The sequence below is a fragment of the Thermothelomyces thermophilus genome, chromosome 5, assembly GCF_000226095.1.
Source record: "Thermothelomyces thermophilus ATCC 42464 chromosome 5, complete sequence".
NCBI lineage: Eukaryota > Fungi > Ascomycota > Sordariomycetes > Sordariales > Chaetomiaceae > Thermothelomyces > Thermothelomyces thermophilus.
Window position 1 is genome coordinate 1001805 of NC_016476.1, and position 21352 is coordinate 1023156.

Sequence of the window (21352 nt, forward strand, 5' to 3'; positions counted from 1 at the left end):
TGACCGTAGTTACCTTATATTTATATAGGACCTTAACCGGTCCCCTTACTTATAGTATAAGAACTAGAACACTTCCCTTGGCAGGTTTATTATTAAGGGTAACTCTTCTAATAAGGAGTTCAAGTTACTACCTAAGAAGGAGTAGTACTACCTTAACTACGTCTACTACCTTCTATATAGTAACTAAGTTATATACGTTCCTAGCTATAGTACCTCCTATACGACCTACTATACTACCTATAACCCCTATATTTAGGATCTATAGCTTTAAGCTAATAACCCCTACCTATATATAGGCATTAGAAAAATTATATATTACTATAATACTAGTATTACCTTTACCTCCCCTACCTATTATAAGACTACTACCTAGGGTACCTATAAGGCCGTCCTAATGCCTAAGTTCTCTATACTAGTACACTTATTTACTATAGTCTTAGAGGCTATATAGGCTAACCGTTCCCCTAGCTATACTACCTTCTCCCCTACCTAGGCTATAAGTTCCTACTACTCTACTAATAATCTAGGCCTAGTCGCCGCCTCTTATACCCCTACCTGCCGTAGCAACATTATCTAGACCGCCACTACCCCTACCCCTACCCTATACGCTATTAGGTAGCTTATATGCCACGCTATAGCATAGAACGACAATATACTACACTAGATATAGTATATAAATAAGAACATATCGACTTTGGTCGATACCAATGCTACCCTCGTTACCTATGTCTTAGGTACGCCGTTACCTGCCTCTTACGCCTACTCGCGCGCCTCTACACGCCTTGTACCCGTGCTAATTGACTTTAGCCGCTCTTGTACCTGCCGCTCTTCTTCGCCTACCGACCGCGCGGCGCGCCCGATCTACGACCGCGAGGAGCCCGTTAATAACTCAGAGGAAGAGGAGGAGGAAGAGGAGGTTAAGGAGGAACTCGCAGAGTAAGTACGTGGTATATGCTAGTTGTTGTGTTTTTATTATATAATTAGTAGGTCGGCACGTTTATAACGCATCTATATACGTCTGCCGCCTGTTTGCCCTAGGTTCGCCTATATATATGAAAATTTTACATCGTTTGCTTTTATACCTTTCCGTACCTCCTATTTGTAAGTGGTCTATTATTATAATATATATTTCCTTACTTCTGCTTGAACGTGTTAAGCGCCTTAGTATTTTCTAAATTTTCTAATAGCTCCTAAGTCAAGGTGTTATATCCTTTCTATTTTACAAGTACGTTATATCGATTTCCTTTCCCTTTCATGTTCCTAGCTATAAGGATTGCTTTTACTTTGTATTCTTCTCATAGTAGTCCTTCCTAGGAAAGTTCTAATACTAGGTCTAGTTAGGAATCTAATAGATATTATAAAGGTAGTAGGTTAGACGTAGTATACTTAATAAGGTTAATATAGAAGGTAGGGTAGAGGCTATAAGGAATATTTAGAGTTACTATTAGTAACATTAGTACTATAAGTACTTTATACTTAGTATTAACCTAATTAAGCTTATAGCTAGGGTAGTTAGTTTTAATATTATATAGGGATAGCTATACTTTATCCCTTACTTTAAATCTCTTAGCTAGGTATTAAGAACGATTAGCATTTTCTTACTAGCGCTACTATATATATATAATAGTAGCCTAGGTCTATTCTATACCTTCTCCTAGATAATGTAGGAAATTAGTAGCTCTTCCTTATAAGGTTAAGGTAAGAGCGTTCAGTAGGTTAGTAAACTATATTAGGCTTATATCGTAACTATGAAAGAGGTAGCTTATACTTATCCTAGTTACTATCAAATTATAGTTATTAATTACGAGCTAGTATATAGGTAGATATTTAGGCTAGTTATATTAGGCAAAGGAAACTATAGTCTATAGGATAGTCTATACCTCCTAGTTTATATATTCCATACCTCTATCTATCTATAGATAATAGGCTATCGATAGTAGCTATTTAATTCTAATAGTCTTATAAAGAATAGTCTAAAACTAGCTAAGCTAGTCTAAACCATAATTAGTGATAATTTATATCGGAAATCTATAAAACTACTACCAAATATCCTAAAATCAGAGTATATATACCTTAGCTCTTATTGAGGATATAGCTTTAAGCTAGACATACTTTGACAGCCGGTCAGTGATTACTATAAGGTACTGGGGTAAGTTCTCGTCTCGTATAGGGAGATCGACTATAAAATTAATAGAAATCTGTTTCTAAAAGCGGTCGGCGATAGGTAGGGGCTAGAGAAGTCCTTGTTATAGTTAACGTAAAACCTTAGCCCTTTAATATATATAATAGTTCCTTATAAATCTCTTCGCGTCTAGGGATATAAAGTCCTAATAGTAGTTCTATTAGAGTATTTTAAATAAGCTATTCCTCCCTAGGTAGCCTAATATAAGGGAGTTATAGATATATTAAAGAATAGCAATGATAAGTAGCTTCTATATAGAAAGCTAAAGTCTACCCTAGAACCAAAGGGCACCTTATATATTAAGGGAGTAATCTATAATCTAGGTCCACGCTATATTCGCCTCCTTCGGAAATTTTCAGGCCCTATCTTAGACAGCCTAGAGCTAATATATATAATGTTTATCTTTAATGACTCTCTTATCCTATAAGGCTATAAGCTATACGTCTATGAAAATAGTACTCCCCTTTAGCAGGTAGTATATTTTAGGTAATAATAAGGTACCGGTTATATCTATCTAAATGGTAGGGAGGAGTTATACTATACGCTATATATCCTTAGAGTAGTCTTGTTTATGGCAGGATAGGGCATTAGGATAGAAAGCTTATAATTCTAGTTAGTAGCAAAGTTCAAAGTTAAAGAGGGAGAGTATTTTAGCCTATTAAGCTTGCCGTTTGCTAATTAGATAAGGCTAAGAGAAGTATTTAAGGTTTTTATAGTTAGTTAGGATCTAAAAGGGAGTAGTAATACTATAAAGCTTAGCTAACTAGGCCTTTAGATACGAGATGATCATAAGTAGTTCCTTATTATAGATCGTATAGTTCCGTTTAACTAGGGACAGTTTTATAGAATAGTAGGCCATAGGATAGAGGACCTTATCTTCTCCCTATTGGGATAAGTACCCTCCTAACGCTATCCTAGAGTAGTCTACCTTAAGTACTATCTCTTGTTTAGGATTCTATTATACTAGGACAGGTTCCGATATAAAAGCTATCTTAAGAGTTTCAAAGGCCTCTTATTCCTTAGTCCCCTACCGGAACAGGATATTCTTATAAGTTAACTATATTAAGGGTATAGTTAACTTAGAAAAGTTAAAGATAAAGTCTCGGTAGAAGTTTACAAACCCTAGGAAACTCTATACTCCCTAAACCTTATATAGTACCTCCTACTTACAGATAGCGGCTAGCTTCTTGGGGTCCAGGTAAACCTAAGCCTATACCTCTATGATATAGTTAAGGTATTTAACTTCTTTTATAGTAAATATATACTTCTTCAGATCTAGTATAAGTCCTACTTTCTATAGCCTTTAGAGTATATCTCTTACCTAACTTATATAATCTTTTCTACTACCTAATATATAAACTAAGATATTGTTAAGGTATCTTATTATAAAGTTCCTAAGTATTAGGCTAAGAGCGTTATTAATATATCGTTAGAAAGTTACAGTTATACCTATAAGTCCAAAGAGGTAGATAAGCTACTTAAAAAGGTTAAACTAGGTTTAAAATGCTATTAAATATTTATAGCCCTCTATAATCTAGATATAGTAGAAGGCCGCCTAGACGTCAAGCTTTATAAACCACTTAGCTCCGGCTAGGGAGTAAAGCGTCTCCTTGATAAGCAGAAGGGGGTACCGATCTTGCTTTATAATCTTATTTAGCGCCTAATAGTCGATATAGAACCTCTATCCTCCATCTGCTTTCTTTACTAAGAGAATAGGGGCAGCGGCCGAAGAGGAGCTAGCTCGGATCTATCCCTTATCTAGCAAGTTAACGACTTGCTTTCGGACTTCCAATAAATAATCTTATAGTATATTATAGAGAGGCCCCTAAGGGAGTTTGGGAATCTTTCTATCTAGGCCTTCCTTTAATTTCATATAATGGTCGGCTATACTACGATATAGAGGGAGTCTGCTAGCTTTCTCCTTGTTAAAGAGGTCGGTAAAGTCGCGAAGTTTGTCTGGCAAGGTAACCTCTAACTCTATACTAGGCTTAGGTTAGGTACCCCCTTTTCCTAGGCTATCTCCATTAAATTAGCGTCTTAATTCTAGGATAGTTATTATCTCCTAGATACTAGTAACTAGGAAGGTATTAGAAGTCTTCTTTTTCTATACCCTCTATATTATATCTATAAAGACTATACCTATTATTTAGGAGATTCCCATTTATCCAGGCTATAAAGAGATCTTATAGATAAGTAGTCCTAATTATATTCCGATCGTAAGAACGCTTATATATATATCTAATATAACTTCCTAACCCCTATTACGCAAAGGTAGCTAAGAAGCTAGGAATCTAGGAGTTTGCCCTAACCAGGCTCGCTACGAAGACCTAGGGCCCCGGCCTCTTACAGGCCCGCGAGGTCTATACCAAGTGTATCCGCAGTGCCCTAGCTTACGGGGCCTCGAACTTCCACAAGCCTACTAAGCTAGGGGGTAAGCCGGAAGGCCCTGCTAGGGAGCTATCGAAGGCCTAACATAGGGCCCTTCGAGTGGTTACCGGGGCCTATAAGGTTACCCCTATCCGGTGCCTCGAAACAGAAGCCTAGGTGCCGCCCCTTGACCTCTATCTTAATAAGAGGTTAGCCGACTTCGAAGCCAAACTCGATCAGCCGCTCCTACAGACTGGGGCAGGCCCGGGGGCCTCCCGGGTCCCTACGAGGGCCCTCATCCAACAGGCCTGTAATAGGCTAAGCTAGAGGTTCCGGAAGAGGAGAGCTAGGGCAAGGGGCCGGGAGCCGAAGCCTACAGCCCTAGAAGTAGCGGGGTCGACGGTCCGGCAGTGGGTTTAGGAGGGCTGTAGAGGGGGTCAACCCCCCCTACAGACCCTACAAGGAAGGCCACGGGCTACGGAACTGGCCGTGTTGGCTAGCTGGAGCAACCGGTGGAGGGCCGACCAAGCCGGCAGGAGGATATAGCGCGTGTCAGACAAGGACCCTCCGTGCCTGGTTTTTACAGGGGAAGGCCTGCAAAGGCACCAGGGCCTAACGAAGGCCCAGAGCTCCCTACTAGTATAGGCCCGTACAGGGGCTATTGGCCTCTGTGACTTCCTTTTTAGGGTTTAAGTCCCGGGGGTCAGTACCCCCTACTGTGCCTGTAGCCGGGGGAGGGAGACTGTGGAGCACCTAGTTGTATGGTGCCCGAACCCACCAAGAAGCCGAACGTAGGAATCCTAGGAAATACGGTCGCAAAGGGACCTAGACCTCGTTTTACGGGGTACAGGGGCCTGTAACCATCGCTTGGCAAGGAGGGTTCTACAGTGGCTAATGGACCTAGGGAGGCTCCCGGAATACCGCCTCGTAAGCAGGCTAGACCGGGAGGGAAGGCCTCTATAGGGCTATTCTAGCCACTTCTCCTTTTCTTTGTAGTGTATTAGTATTCTAGATTGAGCGTTAAAGGCAGGACAGAGGTTTTTATCCGGCCTATTAGGTACGGTTTCCTTTGTATATAACTAGAGAGGCTCTGGCATGCTTATTAGCATAGCGGTGTAGGACTAATGATAATAATAATAATAATATAACTTCCTGATATTTTATCTATAGGAGGCCTAGTATAATATTATATATAAGTCCTAGAATTATATAGAACGTAGCCTAGCTCTCCTAGCTATCGATATCTATTATAATATAGACTATCTAAGTAATCTTCTAATCTAGTTATAGCTTAGTTATAATCCTAAGGGTATATACGGTAGGTAAACTAATCTACTTAATTCTAAGCTTCTAATACATTCTCTTACTAATAGTACCATAGCTAGAACATCTACTATCTACTTAAGCATTTATAAAGCCAATAGAGTTAAGGAAGATCAGAATAAGAAAAGGAGGTCTATCTATTCTTTTGCTAATCTCTATAAACTTGTCTTCTAGGTAGTTATAGTCTTTTAGCCCCCTTATAAGACTTTGCTTAAAGGCTACTCTTTTCCCTACTTCCTATCTTCTTCGTTAGATAGGTCGTTATCTTCCTTCTACTCCTTAGCCTCTAAGACATTAATATTAGTTCTTAACCAGTTCTACTATACTAGCCTTAAAGTAGGGGCGAAGTTACATTTAATAATAAAGTAACCTTTCTACCTATATTAAATATATACTCTAGCTACCTATTAGGCCGTACGTACTTCCGGACTAACCTATTTCACCTATAGTGCGTTACCCTTACGTTTTCCCGCCCTATCTTTATTAGGTCCCTTCCTCTATAGGTTAATACGTAATAAGTTAATTCCGGTCATTAGTATATCTCTATCCATATCCTTCTCTCTCTACGGTTTAGGTACCGCCTACTACCCTTATATCTACTAATACTTATCACTAAGTTAAAGAGCCTTAAGATCCATAGCAATCTTATAGTATTTCTTAACTACTATCATATAGTTATCCTAAGAAATTCCTCGTCCGACCGCTATATATTTGAGTTTCAGAGAGAGGCATTATTATAATTTAATTAGGTATAGCTTGTCACTCTAAAGGAGGCTACCTACCTTTAATAGCTTAGCCTTAAACCTAATAATAAAGGTAGTAAACGGTTTATTATCTCTTTATTGTAAGAATTCTAGTTCTAATAAGGCTACCGTCTTCTTATGAGGGTTGAAAAAGATGCTCTTAAGATATTAAAGGAACTAAGTTAGGTCGTACCTAACTTTTAGGCCTATAGATTCATAATTGGCTATAACTTAGGTCTATACCTAGCGTATAAGGTTTCCCTAGATAAAGACCTATTAGTTATAATTAGAGCCGATAAAATCTCTATTAGCTATAAGGACATGTTCTATTATGCTCCTCTATATTATAAAGAGTTCCTTTTTGCCATTGAAAGGTTACCTAGTTAGGTATAACGAACCTAACTCAGACTTCTTCTAAAAGGGTTCAGACAGAGGTAAATTAAGCAGGACAAACGTATAAGTCGTCTAAGGGATTCGGTAAAGCCAAAGGGTTCACAACAACACTAGAGTTATCTCCTACAATGGTTAGTGATGCTTAGTATAAGTACCTGTAATTATAGGTTGTAGTTACTATCACTAGTAAACTCCTAGAGTCTACTATAACGAGTAGCTATTTATATATATATATACTTCTGCTGATCGCTCATAGTCCCCTTCTATCCTGTCCTTAGATCGCCTTTAGTAGCTAGCTATCCTTTACTATCTTTCCCTTTTGGTAATCGTTCGCCTGTAGTAGCCTGCGCTCTCTAGCGATCCTATGTCAGCCTCGCTTCGTGCCCTTCTTGATTGGTAGCTCATTTAGCCTCCTGTGCCCCACCGGGTCGCGATATATGGTTGGTTCGTGACACGATGCCCCCTCTTTAGGGCTTTCGACCCGAAAGCTTCATGACTTGTTTTAAATACTATTAACACCCCCTTTTCTTTCCTGTAGGTAACGTCCATCTTTCGCTAGCTTCCTTCTACTATGGCTGATTGTGTTCCTAGGAACTATTATAATCTTAAGCACGAATGACATGCTATTACGATCAAGATTAAGCGAGAGGGTTACGAGGTTGCTATACCTTATAAGCGTTATTAGAATACAAAGCTGCGAAAGCGTTATATAATGATAGAGGGTTTAAATAAGTGTCAGAACTATATTTATATAGGTAAGAAGTATAGTAGCCCGAACGTTATAGATACCTATAGGTTCCTTATTATTTCTCTTTATAGTCCTAGATTACTAACTATCTTAGTCCTTTTAAATTTGTCAGAGTAAGAGAAGATTTCGAAAGAGATTACTAAGACTAAGGCGTTTCTTGCTTAGATATTAAGCCGTTTAAGTCGATTACGTCGTTTGTAGCAATCCCTACGTGATCGTGGTACTGAGGTTTTTTGTCGTGGTGTAGCTTGTCTAGAGGAGGAGGAAAAACTAGATACTCCTCTACCGGTATCGGAGACGCAGACCCTCGCGGGTTAGGCTTAGGCGTTAGGTGCTTTTGACATGCTCGATTAGGAGTCGGTTAGGTTGGATCCCGATCCTAATTCTGGCGGGTTCCCCTCTTTTTCTATTAGGGAATAGGCTTTAGAGCCGGTTCTTATAGCTAGTTAGGATTCTGCCAATAGAACTACTCTAGTTTCTTGGGGTAACTTAGGTTTTTAACTAGTTCCTATAAGTTGTCTTCTAATCTAAAATCAAGCTATTTAACTAGATACTATAGTTCCCTATTAATAATATATAAATCTAGAATTTCTTTAATATCTTATTCTTCCTCTTTGTCCTTTGCTTCGATGTTTATAGCGATTTTAACGTTCTTTAGCGCTAGTTCGAGAAGTGAAATATAAAAAACATCTGTCTATAGTTATATAGATAACGGTAACGATAGTCGGTAGTTAGATGTCGAAATTCGTTCTTTGATAACGAAGGGTCTGACCTTCTTAAAGTCTAGCTTTGTACTTGGTTATTTGGTTTGTAAGTTTCGTACGATTAGGTAGACTTTGTTTCCTCTCTCTAGGTAAGGTCCCTTAAGCCTATATTTGTCGTAGTAGTTCTTTATTCTAGTTCTGATAAACTCGAGTTCTTTTTTAAGCTTCTTATATAGTACGTATATTTATTCTACTTTAACTGCTACTCTTGGCACTATAACCTCTAGTCTTTACCTAAGGTCTGCTTTATATTCGTAGTTTGCGAAGAACGGTATGACTTTAGTCGTTTCTATTAGTATTATATTATAGGCAAGTTGTACTATTAGTAATAACATGACCTAGTCGTCCTACTAGTAGTTAACGTAAGAACAGAGGTATTACTCGATAACTTGGTTTAGTTGCTCTATTTGTCTGTTAGTCTGTAGGTAGTATGCTGTTAATAGCTTACTATTAATGCCTAATCGTTATATTAACGCTTGCTAGAACTTTGATACGAACTTAGTATCTCTGTTGGTGATCTATTCCTATAGCTAAACGTACACTAATGTAACTTGCCGATAGATTACGTCTACTAACTATTCCGCTATCTAGGACTCCTTATAAGGAAAGAAGTATACCTATTTAGTCAGGCAATCTACTATAGTAAGAATACTATTATAGATTACCCTTATAGCTATATCCTTAGATTCTAGTAGTTTCGTAATAAAGTCCATTATAACTAAACTCTATGGTTTATCAGCTATTAGTAGTAGCTAAAGTAGCCTATACGGCTTATATCGTACTGTTTTGCTTCGATTATAGATATCGTAGTTCCGTACGACTTCCTTAACTCGTGTTATTAACTATGGAAAGTCGTAGTGTTTTTTAACTTATACGATAGTCTTTATAACTCCTTTATATCCTCCGAGATTCGATTCGGAGAGTTCTCAAATCATTCGCAGCTATTGATCCCTATTATAGATATATGCTTTGCCTCGGTACTAGAGTTTCCTATTCTTTTCTTCTACTCTGTCAGGTACTACTAGTCTAGGTATTGCTTGATACTATGCCTTATTAATCCTTTCTTCTTAAAGGATTACGTAACATTCTAGGAACGAGTTAAGTAGATCATCTTCTACGGGTGTCTATGTTTCGTAATATAGTGTTCCGTCTATTTGTTCCTTAAATAACGGTAGCGTTATTTCCATTTGTCCTTCCGTATGATCCGTTTGTCGGCTTAAGGCGTCCGCTCATACGTTCTCTTTGCCCTTCTTATAGCGGATCTCAAAATTAAATTCTATAAGGAATTCTACCTATTATATTTGTCGTCCGTTAAGCTCCTTCGTTATTATAAAGTATCGCAAGTTCTTATAATCTATATATACTTATACTAGTTCGATCGTGCTACTAAGGTATAGTTACTATTCCTTAAAAGCTTCGATAATCGTAAGTAGTTCCTTGTCGTAAATTAGATAATTAAGATATAGTCTATCAAGCTTCTTTAAAAAGAAGGCTATAGGATATAGCTTCCCTTGTTCGTCTTGTTATCCTAATTGTCCTCCGATAGTGTAGTCTAAAGTGTCCGTTTCTACCTTAAATAGCTTCTTAGGGTCTGGTAGCACTAGTACTAGATCTTTAGTAATGGCGTTACGGATCTATATAAATGCTTGCTTGTGCTATTCTTCCTATTAGAATTTAGCGTTCTTCTTAATAAGTTTATATAAAGGTCGTATAATCGCTCTAAAGTTCCTAATAAATATCTGGTAAAAGTTTATAAACCTGATAAAACTTCGTACTTCTATAACTAATGTCGGTTATAGCTAATCCTTAATAGCTTCGACCTTTAAAGGTTCTATCCGGATTTGTCCTAGGGATATTTCGTATCCTAAAAACACCGTTTTCCTGATATGGAATTTGCTCTTTTCCTTATTAACTAATAGCTTATATATATATAATACGTCTAACACTACTTTTATATACTTCTAGTATTTATCTATTGTTTTAGAGAAGATAAGTATATCGTCAAGATAATATACTGTAAATTTGTTAAGAAAGGATTAGATAGCTTGATTAATTAGGGCTTAGAACGTTACTAGTATATTTGTCAGTCTAAATGGCATGATAAGGTACTTGTAATAGCTATAGGGTATCCTAAAGGCCGTTTTCCACTCGTCGCCTTCTTTGATCTATATATAGTTATAGGCCGATAGCAAGTCAAGATGCGTAAAATATTAGGCTCCTGCTAACTAATCTCGGAGCTATAAGATTAGTAGTAACAGGTATCGGTTTTTTATAGTCTATTTGTTAAGTTACTAATAGTCGACATATAACTATAGCTTTCTATCTTTCTTAGGTACAAACAAGATTAGGTAGCTTGCTAGCAATGTCAATAGGCAGATATATTCCCTTCGAAGGTTTTCCTCTAAGTATCGCTTAAGTTCTTTATTCTATATCTAGCTCGTATAGTAAATCTTAAAGAACTTTAGTTATACTCCTTCCTTAAGCTTAATCTCGTGATCCTATAGGCCATGCTCCAGTAATCCTTCTAGATACTTTAGTTCGAATGCTAGGTGTCCTTCGTATTTCTTCAGTACTTCCCTAGTCTTATCTCGTCTCTTAGCTTTCTAATAATATACAAACTTGGTTCTATCTATAGCGATGCTAGCAATTTCTCCTATCTTAACCTACTACTCTAGTTATAATGCTCTATATTCGTTAACGGAGAGAACAGCTATTAGCGGTTTAGCTCGTTCCTCCTGTCATAACGTTAGTGTCGTTATGCCGCTTCTTCTAAAGTCTATAGTAGTCTGCCTACTACTGTCTGTCTCTTACGGTAGATCCGTAGGACATGCCTTTCCTTAAGTATCGTCTGCTCGCGATCCTTACGTGCTCCCTATCTCGCTAGTCAAATATGACTCTATTTGGGGTTGTAGGTAGCTACCATTCTTCTAGCTAATATCTAGGTTATAATCTTTATACTATAGTAATCCTAATATTATATCTTTATCGTTACCTATATTTATAATGCTAAATATAACTACCATAGTTTTCCCTATTATAGTAATATCAATTAGTTTAGTCTCCCTATATACCTATTATATTAGAAATAGCCCTTTGACTATGCTATACTTCTGCTTCATTCTCTAGAATATCTATAGCTAATTTACAAGTGTCAGCAAAATCAGGTTTATCTCTACTCTACTATCTACTAGTACAAGCATTTTATACTATTTCCATTATACTATTATCTATAATCACTTGTCTTGCCACTATCGTCCAAAGATTATAGCGATTTTCTATATTTCTGCCGGGAGGTCTCGATATAGTAATTTCTTATGCCAGTTCCTCCTATACTACGCTACTACTCGCCGCTATATAGGCGTTAATAGTTTTCGGGCCCCTCGAAGGGCCCTAACCCGTTTTCTAAGTCAGTACTAACCTCTTCGGTTATTTAGCTAATAGTAGCTTCGTCAATCGTACTCATTTCTATAAGCCATTAAGTGCTAGTAACTTCCTACCATTAGGTCCGTTTTACTTTCCGTTATACGTGCTATAGCTTCATCTAAAGCTCCTAGATCCGCAATTTCCTTTCGTCCGCGTGGTAGAGGCAGTCGTTACTCCGGTACGAGTCCTATATGTCTTATTCTATTCTGTAGTACCTAGGCTAGGCTCGTTTTAGTACTACCGTAATGCCTTCTAGATCGCGGGCTTTGATCTTCTAGAGCAATTCGGCTGCTCTGTTCCCTACATTATAGACCCATTCTATAGGGCAGAGGCTTCCGTTCTCATTTCCTTGTCAGGTCAGCTAGTGATTGTTTTCGAACTTGTCGCGAAAGTAGTATCGGCATTTGTATAATATACACTAGAACCAGGGTACTTGTATATATGCCTCGTGTCGTAGGTATAGTCGTGTAGCATTGCCTAGAAGGTATTAGAATTCTTTTCTAAATCCTTCCTACTATACGTATACTATAGGTACTCTAATACTAAGATAGGAGTATTTCTTCTAGTAGTTTTCCTACGTACGTTTGTCTTTTCTACGGTTTATGTGTATAAACTAGTACTCTAGGTTCTATACGTCGTAGCTAAGTTACTAATCGTTAAAATACTTGGTATAGCTATCGGGCCTATCGTATGTTATAGGCTATTCCCCTTTGATAGTTTCTACGATACGTCGGAGTTCCCTTATCTTGTCCCTCATTTTATCGCTCTACTAGGTAAGTCAAATCAAGCGTTTATCCCGTTCGTGTAGTTCCGTATTAAGCTAGAAAACTTCGTTATAGTACTATTTGATTCGTTCCTAAAGGAATAGAACATTAGGTCTAGGTCTTTTAATTCCTTAGGTATCGGTCGTCTACAATCTATCCTACCTCTAGGTAACTATGAAACCCTACCGCCTTAAGGCTAGAAGAATCGAAATTAGTAGTATATATTCTCTTGCTATGTTCTATTCGGCAAGACCTATTTCTAGGTCTATAGTAACCAGTTCGGAGTACGGTGCTTGTTTGTCTTTACTATCGCCGTTATATCTAAGACTATCTATATCGCTATCTCTATTCTTATAGCTTGTAGCTGCTACTTCGATAGCATCCTTAGCGGTTTCGTTAATAGCCGTAATTTCCTTTCTAGGGACTAGTTTCTAGTCTTTCTTCAGGCTTCGACATTCTTACTTATAATGCCCTTTCTTTCTATAGTTATAGTAGGTAACATTAGACTTATCTTTAGTTATCTTCTTTTGGTCCTGCTTCTATGCTATGTCTATATCTATAGCTCTAGGATATATCCTATATAAGGTACTAACGTATGCTCGTTTTTTCTTGTTATTAGCCTTGACTATAATTCCGTTTATCTGACCTTATTTCTACTACTCTTATATATAGAGTTAATCATCGATTCTAATAGTCTATATAATATATTTATCTAGAGTCTTAGGCTGGTTATACTTATATAGTTTATCTTTAACCTTTTCCTTTAAGCTATTATAGAATAGTTATATTAACGCCTTATTATTAAGCTAAGACTTAAGTATATCCTATCTAAACTATATAGCGTAGGAGGCTACTAACTTAGTCTATTAGAGACTAGCAAGTCTTTCTTACACGTAAATCTTCTTATCTTTATTACTAAAAACCTTCTAAAGCTCTTCTTCGAACCGGTCGTAAGATTGAAAGACTACCTACGTAAACGTATCTCGGTCGTCTTTATCTTCCTTAGTAAGATAGTCATTCTATATAGGCTCGAACTATCTAAGTACCTTACCCTCTAGTCTTATAGCTATATAGAGGACTTTAGCTTCATTATCTAGAAACTTGTCGTCATTAAGCCAGAAGTAAGATTAGAGGTTTGTTAAAAATCCTATAAGATCTTCCTTAGTTCCTCTATATTTGCTAGGTAGTTCGATCTTGATATGGCTCGCTTTAGTGCCTTCGAGTGCCTTGATTTTAGCATAGGCCTCGTTAACTAGCTTCTACGAGTGCTTTTCGCCGTTTTCGAGTTCCTTGATCCAAGCTTAAGCAACCTTATCTCTCTAGTCCAACTCCTAAATCCGCTGCTAGAGTTGACCAAGCTAGGCAAGCAGCTGTTCGGCTGTAACGTTAGTAGCTATGTCGATATCAAGGTCGAAATCACCTCCATTCTGAGCTATAATAGAACAAAGGGAGTAATAGCAATATATAACAAACCTAACTCAGACTTCTTTTAAAAGGGTTCAGACGGAGGTAAATTAAGCAGGACAAACGTATAAGTCGTCTAAGGGATTTAGTAAAGCTAAAGGGTTTATAACAACACTAGAGTTATCTCCTATAATGGTTAGTAATGCTTGGTATAAGTACTTATAATTGTAGGTTATGGTTACTATCACTAGTAAACTCCTAGAGTCTACTATAACGAGTGGCTATTTATATATATATATACTTCTGCCGATCGCTTATAGTCCCCTTCTATCCCGTCCTTAGATCGCCTTTGGTAGCTAGCTATCCTCTGCTATCTTTCCCTTTTGGTAATCGTTTGCCTGTGGTAGCCCGCGCTCCCTAGCGATCCTGTGTCAGCCTCGCTTCGTGCCCTTCTTGATTGGTGGCTCATTTAGCCTCCTGTGCCCTACCGGGTCGCGGTATATAGTTGGTTCGTGACATTAGGAGACGCTTCCGCTACGGCCGTTAAGCTTTAAGGGGTACCCTAGCCGACTTAGGGGTTAGGATAGGTTAGGTTTAGGATGCCTAGAGGGTGTCGATTATGGTATTTTGCTATTCTACTACTACTTAAAGGGAGTAGACAAGCTCCTATTATTCTACTAAGCCCGAGGGCCTGTATACTCCCGAATCCGTCATGACTATGTTATTAATAACTCCCTTAAGGAGTTACTACTAGTAGAAGGTAGTCGAAATGTAATATGCTAGCCTTATAGCATTTGTAGATAAGCGTACAATATTCTATTTAACTACCTTAAGGAGGAAAAAGAGGAAGAATACAAGAGTTATACGGAGGAGCGCCTTTTTAGTATATACGTGTATAACCTAGGTAGGGCCTGGTTAGGCTCCGGGTTAGGTCCTAAGCGGGCCCTGACCGTGCGCCCTACGAACGACCTACGAACGCCTTACGAACCAATCATATACGCTTAGGTGGGCCGAGTAGGTCCGGTCTGTTGCCGGGTAGGTCCGGTCCGTTGCCGGGCAAAGCCTGGCATTGTTTAGCCTGGGTGAAGCCCGGGCCCGTAATAGAGATAACCTTACTTATATAAGTACAAGTATAGCTCTTACACTTAATGTATGCTATCCCCTTAATATAGACGTTTCTAGTGTTATTAATAAGCGCTTTTAACGCTTCTAGTCTAAGGTAGCTAGCTCTTAAGTGTTAAAGATCCTTAGTATCCTTTCTTATGGTAGGTAATGCTTATACCTAGGACCTTCTACTATATATAGTAAATACGTTCTATAAGGATATACGAACGTTTATAATACCTACTTTACTAATTAAGATATAGTCTAGGAAGCTTAAGTAGTAGGAAAGTAGCTTATATTTAAGGAAAGTAAGATTATACTTATATTCTAACTTATAAAGGATAACATTATTTTCTAGTATTCCGAAATATAGTAAGTAATCTAAGCTATAGTACTAAGCGCCTACCTTAAGTAATAAAGCTTCTAAGATAATATTAATATGAAACCCTTTGATAATAGTAATATCTTTAAACGTTAGGCTCTTAATATATAGTCTATATAGTCTATCTAGAACATTCTCGATCACCTAAGTGCCCTTTTTACTAATAGGAAAGGTTATTGTACCTGCTTTAATAAACTTAGAATCTTCTACTTTAACGAATATCTTAGGTAAAAGGAACTTCTTATTGTTAACAAAGTAGGTTATACTATATAAGTCTAGTAAAGTGCTTTCTAAAAGAGGATAACATTATAGAGCGACTATACTAAACGCCCTATAGTAAGTCAAAAGCTTACTAAGTAGTTAAGGGCTAATAATTAATATATTAAGGGAACTAAGGTATCCTACCCCTAACTACTTAGAATAGGATAGCTCTCTCTACTTAGTAATAAGTTAATTTTTTAATCTAGCCTACTTTAGCTTATTAAGCTCCTAGTAAATCCTTTTATACTCCCTATTAGAGAGATATAAGCGTTACTTATTATTATAGATAGCTTATTCAAGCGTATAGCAATCTATTAGATCCCATAGATAGCTTAGATACTTATAAGGATATCTTATATTATACTACTAAGCGTATAAGTCTCTACCTCTCTTCTTACCGCTCTTTTAAGCTATAGGAAGTATTAGTATATAAGTTATCAAGAAGATTCCATACTTCCGAAAGACTCTAGGTTATATATTATTATTAATTAGGATCTTAGCCATTATAATAAAAATACTAAGCTCTAGAAGTAGCTATCCTATACTATTAGTAAGCTCGATTTCTATCCTTTTATTTACTACCTAGGTTAGTAGAATATATATAATAATAGCGTTAAGAAAGGTATAAAGTCTTTATACGCCCTATACTTCCAAGATATTATATTAGATAGCTTATTAAAAGGCAATATTAAAGTTATAAATCTAATATTATAGATTAACTCCTAAACGCTTAATTATAGCTTTATAGAGTTTAGGATCTATAGTATATACTAGCTAGTATTATAACTATCCTATCTACTTACTAATGTCTATAGTATATATAATATCTTTATAAAAAGAGTCTTATAGTCGTATAAATTTAGCTATAATAGCTACATTAGAAGGTATCAAATCTATAGATATTAAGGGTAATAATCTTTCTATAAGTTACTCCTAAGAAGCCAAGATAAGGTTATCTCTAGCTTATTTATAAGTTAGGTACTATAGAACTTCCAGATCTAGCTTATAGTTACCATTAAGGTTAACAAATCCCTATATACTAGCAAATTTAGCCTATAATTACAGTTTAATATACTACAAGTTCTAGAAACTAGGCCCTATAAGGCATATAGAAGTCTCGACTAGGATCTTAGATATAATAGATATATCGTCGAAAGTATATTAAAGTAGGGTAAGAGAGTTTGTAATAAAAGAAGCTATCACTAATATTAAAGATACGTCAGTAGAGGAGTAGTCAAGGCGCCGGGCTTATAACTGCCGAACGTAGTAATGAGCTTCCGGGAGCGTTGAAAGCAGTGTCTGTAGTAGGTGGCTATACGAAGGAAAGAGTGCCTTGTTAAAACTATCTATAAAGGAGACAAAAAGAGTGGTATTTATAGACAAAGGGACTGGCCAATGCGTTAAACAGCTTTATACAGCTGTGGCATATATGTGGCTAATACTTTTAGAAGCTCTATAGCTTCTGACAAGAAGAGATCACCATTACCTGTAAGGCGCCTTTCTTCGCTCTGTCTCTCGCGATGCGGCTCACACGCTCGCGTCTCAGACACGTCTGCGGGCCTAACGTCAGAAGAGAGAAGGGAGAGTCTAGAACATATCTGGGGCTTCAAATGGTACGCTTCATTCCCGCTTACTGTTCACTAATAATAGTACAGAATGCTAGCAAGGTCACTAACCGAACTGATCCCAGTCAATGCTCACTCTGTACCGCTGCCTCAGATGTCATCCAGGCCTCGGACGCTCGTCGAGGGGAAATCCGTTCTTTGCAGGCCAAGGTTCTTCAGCTCGCCCAGAAAGGAGAATTTCATAAGGCCGTTGAGGCCGCTGAGAGTCTATTCGCCCTTGTGGAAGAGGAGGGCCTAACAGAGCTGATGGGTGGTATGTACGAGGTTCCAGCTCGCCTCTATTACCACATTGGCAACCTTGACAAGGCCCTCGAGTACACACTCAAGGTGACGCACGAGCTCGATGCTTTTGGCGCATCTGACGAGGCCGGTCAAGCAAAAATCGAGATGCTAAAGGGCGTCATCCAGAGGCTTGAGCGAGAAATCAAGGAAAAGGAGAATCGCGAAGCGCCCCGAAAAGAAAACGGCCGGAACGAAGATTGATGAAAACACGGACTCGATTCTTGGCCTATGACAGCTTCAACGGCGGCATTAATAATCTTTTGTACCAATTCTCGTGTACGATATTAGTTGAGTTGACACGAGTTGACACTGCGGGCAGGCCCAAAGGGAGGAATTCCGCGAAGACCTGCCCTTACCATCCAGGCGGATTTACCATCCTTACATGGGATCTTTAGAGTCTTTCTCTTCCCGTTTTCCTCATGATCGGATGCATGACCAGAAGCGGCCGCGTTAGCAGAAGACGCGCCGAGGCCCATCTCCAACGATGCTGCTGAGCCATCGGAGACCATATTTCCACCAGTCAGGAAACTCGACACCCTGTCGGTTGCTGGCTACTACTGGCTTGGCAGAGCGTGCTCAGCGGACGGGTAAACCTCAACACTTGAACAAGGCCTGGTTTTGGAGACGATGCTGCTCCGACAGGGTTCCCCGCTGGACACCATCATTTTTTCCAGTGCTTCGGTAACGGTGAAGCCGGACCATTAATTACCGCTGTTGGAAAGGCTGCATGCAACGCCGGAATGCGCGTCGTCCTGCTGCAACCCCACGATCTTATTTGATTAATTACATTAAGCTGCATGGAACCCCGTGTTCCGGTCGTAACCATGACCTGCAGCTATTAGCTCTTTATCATCCGCCCCAAATACCCGGATATCCAACATGCGGTTCAGTTTCCTCACTGTCGCCTCGGCCCTCGCTCCATTGACCGCGGCGTTCCCCTTCGGGAGCTTTGGCCTCGCGTCGTGGGATGTCGAGGGCTTTGCCAAAGACAATCCCATTGGCGTCACCACTGGCGGCGAGGGCGGGTCAACGGTGACCGTGGATAACGCGGCCGACTTCAAGGCAGCTGTTGCGGGAGACGAGCCCAAGACGGTCCTCGTCAAGGGCGAGATCAACCTGCCGTCCCGGCCAAAGATTGGCTCCAACAAGTCCGTCATTGGTGTCGGACGCACCGCCCACATCACCGGCAGCGGCCTCGACGTGTTCAACTCGACCAACGTCATCATCCGCAACCTCAAGATCAGCTTCATCGAGGACAACGACTGCATCACCATCCGGAACTCCACCAGGGTCTGGGTGGACCACAACGAGTTCGCTTCCGACATCACGAAAGGACCCGACGCCTACGTGAGTCTCTTGTGCTCTACAATCTCCTAATTAATTAGAAAGTGCACACAACGGGATCCGCTGAGACGAGATTGTCTTTCTATAATATGTTACGCAGGACGGCCAAGTCGACATCATCCGCGGTTCCGACTGGATCACGGTATCGTGGAACTACTTCCACGACCACTGGAAGTCGTCCCTGGTCGGCAACGACACCACCTTCCGCGACATCGACTTTGGCCACCTGCACGTAACCTACCACCACAACTACTGGCGCAACGAGGGTACCCGCGGCCCCGCCGGCCGCTTCGGGCACCAACACGTCTACAACAACCTCTACGTCGACTTCCTCTACCAGGCCATCCACTCCCGCTCAGACAACCAGGTCCTCGTCGAGGGTAACGTCTTCCGCGGCAAGACCCGCGAGGCCCTGAGCACCTACGGCCTGGTGATCCCGGACGACTCGCCCAACACCTGCACGTGCGGCGACGAAGAGCTGGACGGCTACGCCAACTTGGGCGCCAGTAAGTCTCCCTCGTAGCTGTTAAAATGAAGGAAGGGTGCGGGGTGTGTAATGAGAGGGGAGATCGGGATATGTAATTACGTACCTCCGCATGGTCCTGTGCTGACGTGATGACGCGCAGAAAACGATTGGGGCAAGGCGACGGTCAACATCACGCAGGTCGGCAACTTTCGAAAGGCACCGTACAAGTTCAAGTTGACACCCCTGCCGTTGGTTGAGCCGATTGTCAAGCTCGGGGCCGGTGTGGGCAAGATCTGATGACCTCGAGATTCGTGTGTGAGCCGATGTTGCTTTTTTCTTCAGCACAGGGTTGTTGAAAATACATCATAATGGTACGATCTGAGAGAGCTGGGCAACGTTTTGATGCTATAAACGAGTGAGTGACTGCCATATTCGGACACTCCTACTCAGCTCGTCGTCAGCCCAAAAGTGATTGCTTTCTAAGTGCGATGTGGCATTATTTCACCGGATTTACAGCAAGACTTTGGCCAAATGCGGGTAATTATGTCCTGATTTGCAAAGCTCGGGTAGCTTCGACGCTATAAACATGGCAGCGCAGTTGTGATTGTTTGGGAAAAGCTACTCTATTGAGTATATAGCCTCCAATTGATGCCGATCCTGAGCCGTCGCCCCTCAAAGAAGCCAGGTGACGGCGCGCTGGGAACGGCCTATCATAGGAGGTCTCTACACTGAACCCAAGATGTTGGCTTCGTAGATGGTTGTCGTCTTGCTGGTGTTGGCATTCTCGATTTTAAGATAATTAGGTAGGGCTAACGCCCACGGACCGTACTTGAGCTCCAGGTAATCTTGTCCGAGATCTCTCACCTCGTATTGCGGCTGCTCCGCACTCGCGCTCATATTACGCCCGGCTTGATTTCCAGGCTCCATCAGAACGCCCTTGACGGTACCGACACTTTCGGGGGGCCTAGAATCGGGGCTTGCATGTCCGATTCGATTCCCTACCTGTCAGACAAAATTCCTCGCGTGCTTATAAAACAAACCAAAAAGATGGAGCACTCACCGCCAACGGGCTTGTATCGGACTTGATCTCCTCCCTTGTATTGCGGCATTATTTTGGCGGGACGACATGCAGAGAAGTAGCTTACTCAGCTGGTTGGAAAGAAGTTTTCTCAACAAAATCCAAAGTAAGTATGAAAATTTGCATTCGAATTCATGAGTGTCCGTTGAAGAGAACTTATACATGTTTGTAGGAACAGCCGGTCGTATTTTCGAGCAATTAGGGAGGAAAGGTCAAGTGGTGATGAGGTTATCGTTTGTAAATCAATCTTATCACGAAATCACCACTAGATTCAGCGTCCAGTTTCCCACATTAAAAAGACTAAATGATTCGAAATCATTACCTGTCATATTTGTCATTAGCATCGAAGCCGGCGCATGATGTGTTGGGAGGACGGGGGAATAGGCGTGATGGCCGCCGCGGGCGCGACTGACGATGATCGGGAGCGTGAGTCAGGGAGAGGGCAGAGAAATAATTAATTACATGACGAAAGACACATAGCCTTAGTAAATAGAGCAAATAATACAAAACGACGATTTCCCCCCCTACTCTTTCCCTCCGGTAACACACAACCATCAGGAAGATGTAAATACTTAAGGTACCGTACTTAGATACCTTGGTTGATTTGTTGAAGAGATGCCAGACCTCTTGTGCCGTACGCTTACCTGCCACACCATCTGTGCTGATGGCATGCACGAAGCGAATTATGCAAGGACTTTG

General features: G+C 40.0%; 4 protein-coding genes across 4 annotated transcripts; 2 read left to right on the top strand and 2 right to left on the bottom strand.

The window, feature by feature from the left end:
- Positions 1 to 3239: 3239 nt before the first annotated feature.
- MYCTH_2067028 (uncharacterized protein) lies at positions 3240 to 3473 on the bottom strand (the record flags this gene model as incomplete). The annotated part of the gene is given in 3 exon segments (XM_003664859.1): positions 3240 to 3312; positions 3349 to 3386; positions 3399 to 3473. Coding segments are annotated over 3 exon segments (186 nt in total), but the record flags the coding sequence as incomplete, so codon positions are not given.
- Positions 3474 to 17388: 13915 nt separating this feature from the next.
- On the top strand, positions 17389 to 18051 carry MYCTH_2308122 (uncharacterized protein). The gene has a single exon (XM_003664860.1). The coding sequence runs from the start codon at positions 17739 to 17741 to the stop codon at positions 17964 to 17966; it is 228 nt and encodes a 75-aa protein (XP_003664908.1). The 5' UTR covers positions 17389 to 17738; the 3' UTR covers positions 17967 to 18051.
- Positions 18052 to 18613: 562 nt separating this feature from the next.
- Positions 18614 to 20126, top strand: MYCTH_71204 (polysaccharide lyase family 1 protein). Its single transcript, XM_003664861.1, has 3 exons — positions 18614 to 19112; positions 19210 to 19615; positions 19736 to 20126. The coding sequence occupies exons 1-3, from the start codon at positions 18645 to 18647 to the stop codon at positions 19870 to 19872; spliced, it is 1011 nt and encodes a 336-aa protein (XP_003664909.1). The 5' UTR covers positions 18614 to 18644; the 3' UTR covers positions 19873 to 20126.
- Positions 20127 to 20298: 172 nt separating this feature from the next.
- On the bottom strand, positions 20299 to 20684 carry MYCTH_2111820 (uncharacterized protein; the record flags this gene model as incomplete). Its single annotated transcript, XM_003664862.1, has 2 exons — positions 20299 to 20573; positions 20636 to 20684. 2 exons carry the CDS (start codon positions 20682 to 20684, stop codon positions 20299 to 20301), a joined length of 324 nt encoding a protein of 107 aa, XP_003664910.1.
- Positions 20685 to 21352: the final 668 nt, after the last annotated feature.

Coding starts and splice junctions, on each gene's coding strand:
- MYCTH_2308122 (XM_003664860.1), top strand. CDS start 17,739: ATGTACGAGGTTCCAGCTCGCCTCTATTACCACATTGGCAACCTTGAC.
- MYCTH_71204 (XM_003664861.1), top strand. CDS start 18,645: ATGCGGTTCAGTTTCCTCACTGTCGCCTCGGCCCTCGCTCCATTGACC. Junction 19,113..19,209: donor CGAAAGGACCCGACGCCTAC/GTGAGTCTCTTG, acceptor TATGTTACGCAG/GACGGCCAAGTCGACATCAT. Junction 19,616..19,735: donor CTACGCCAACTTGGGCGCCA/GTAAGTCTCCCT, acceptor GATGACGCGCAG/AAAACGATTGGGGCAAGGCG.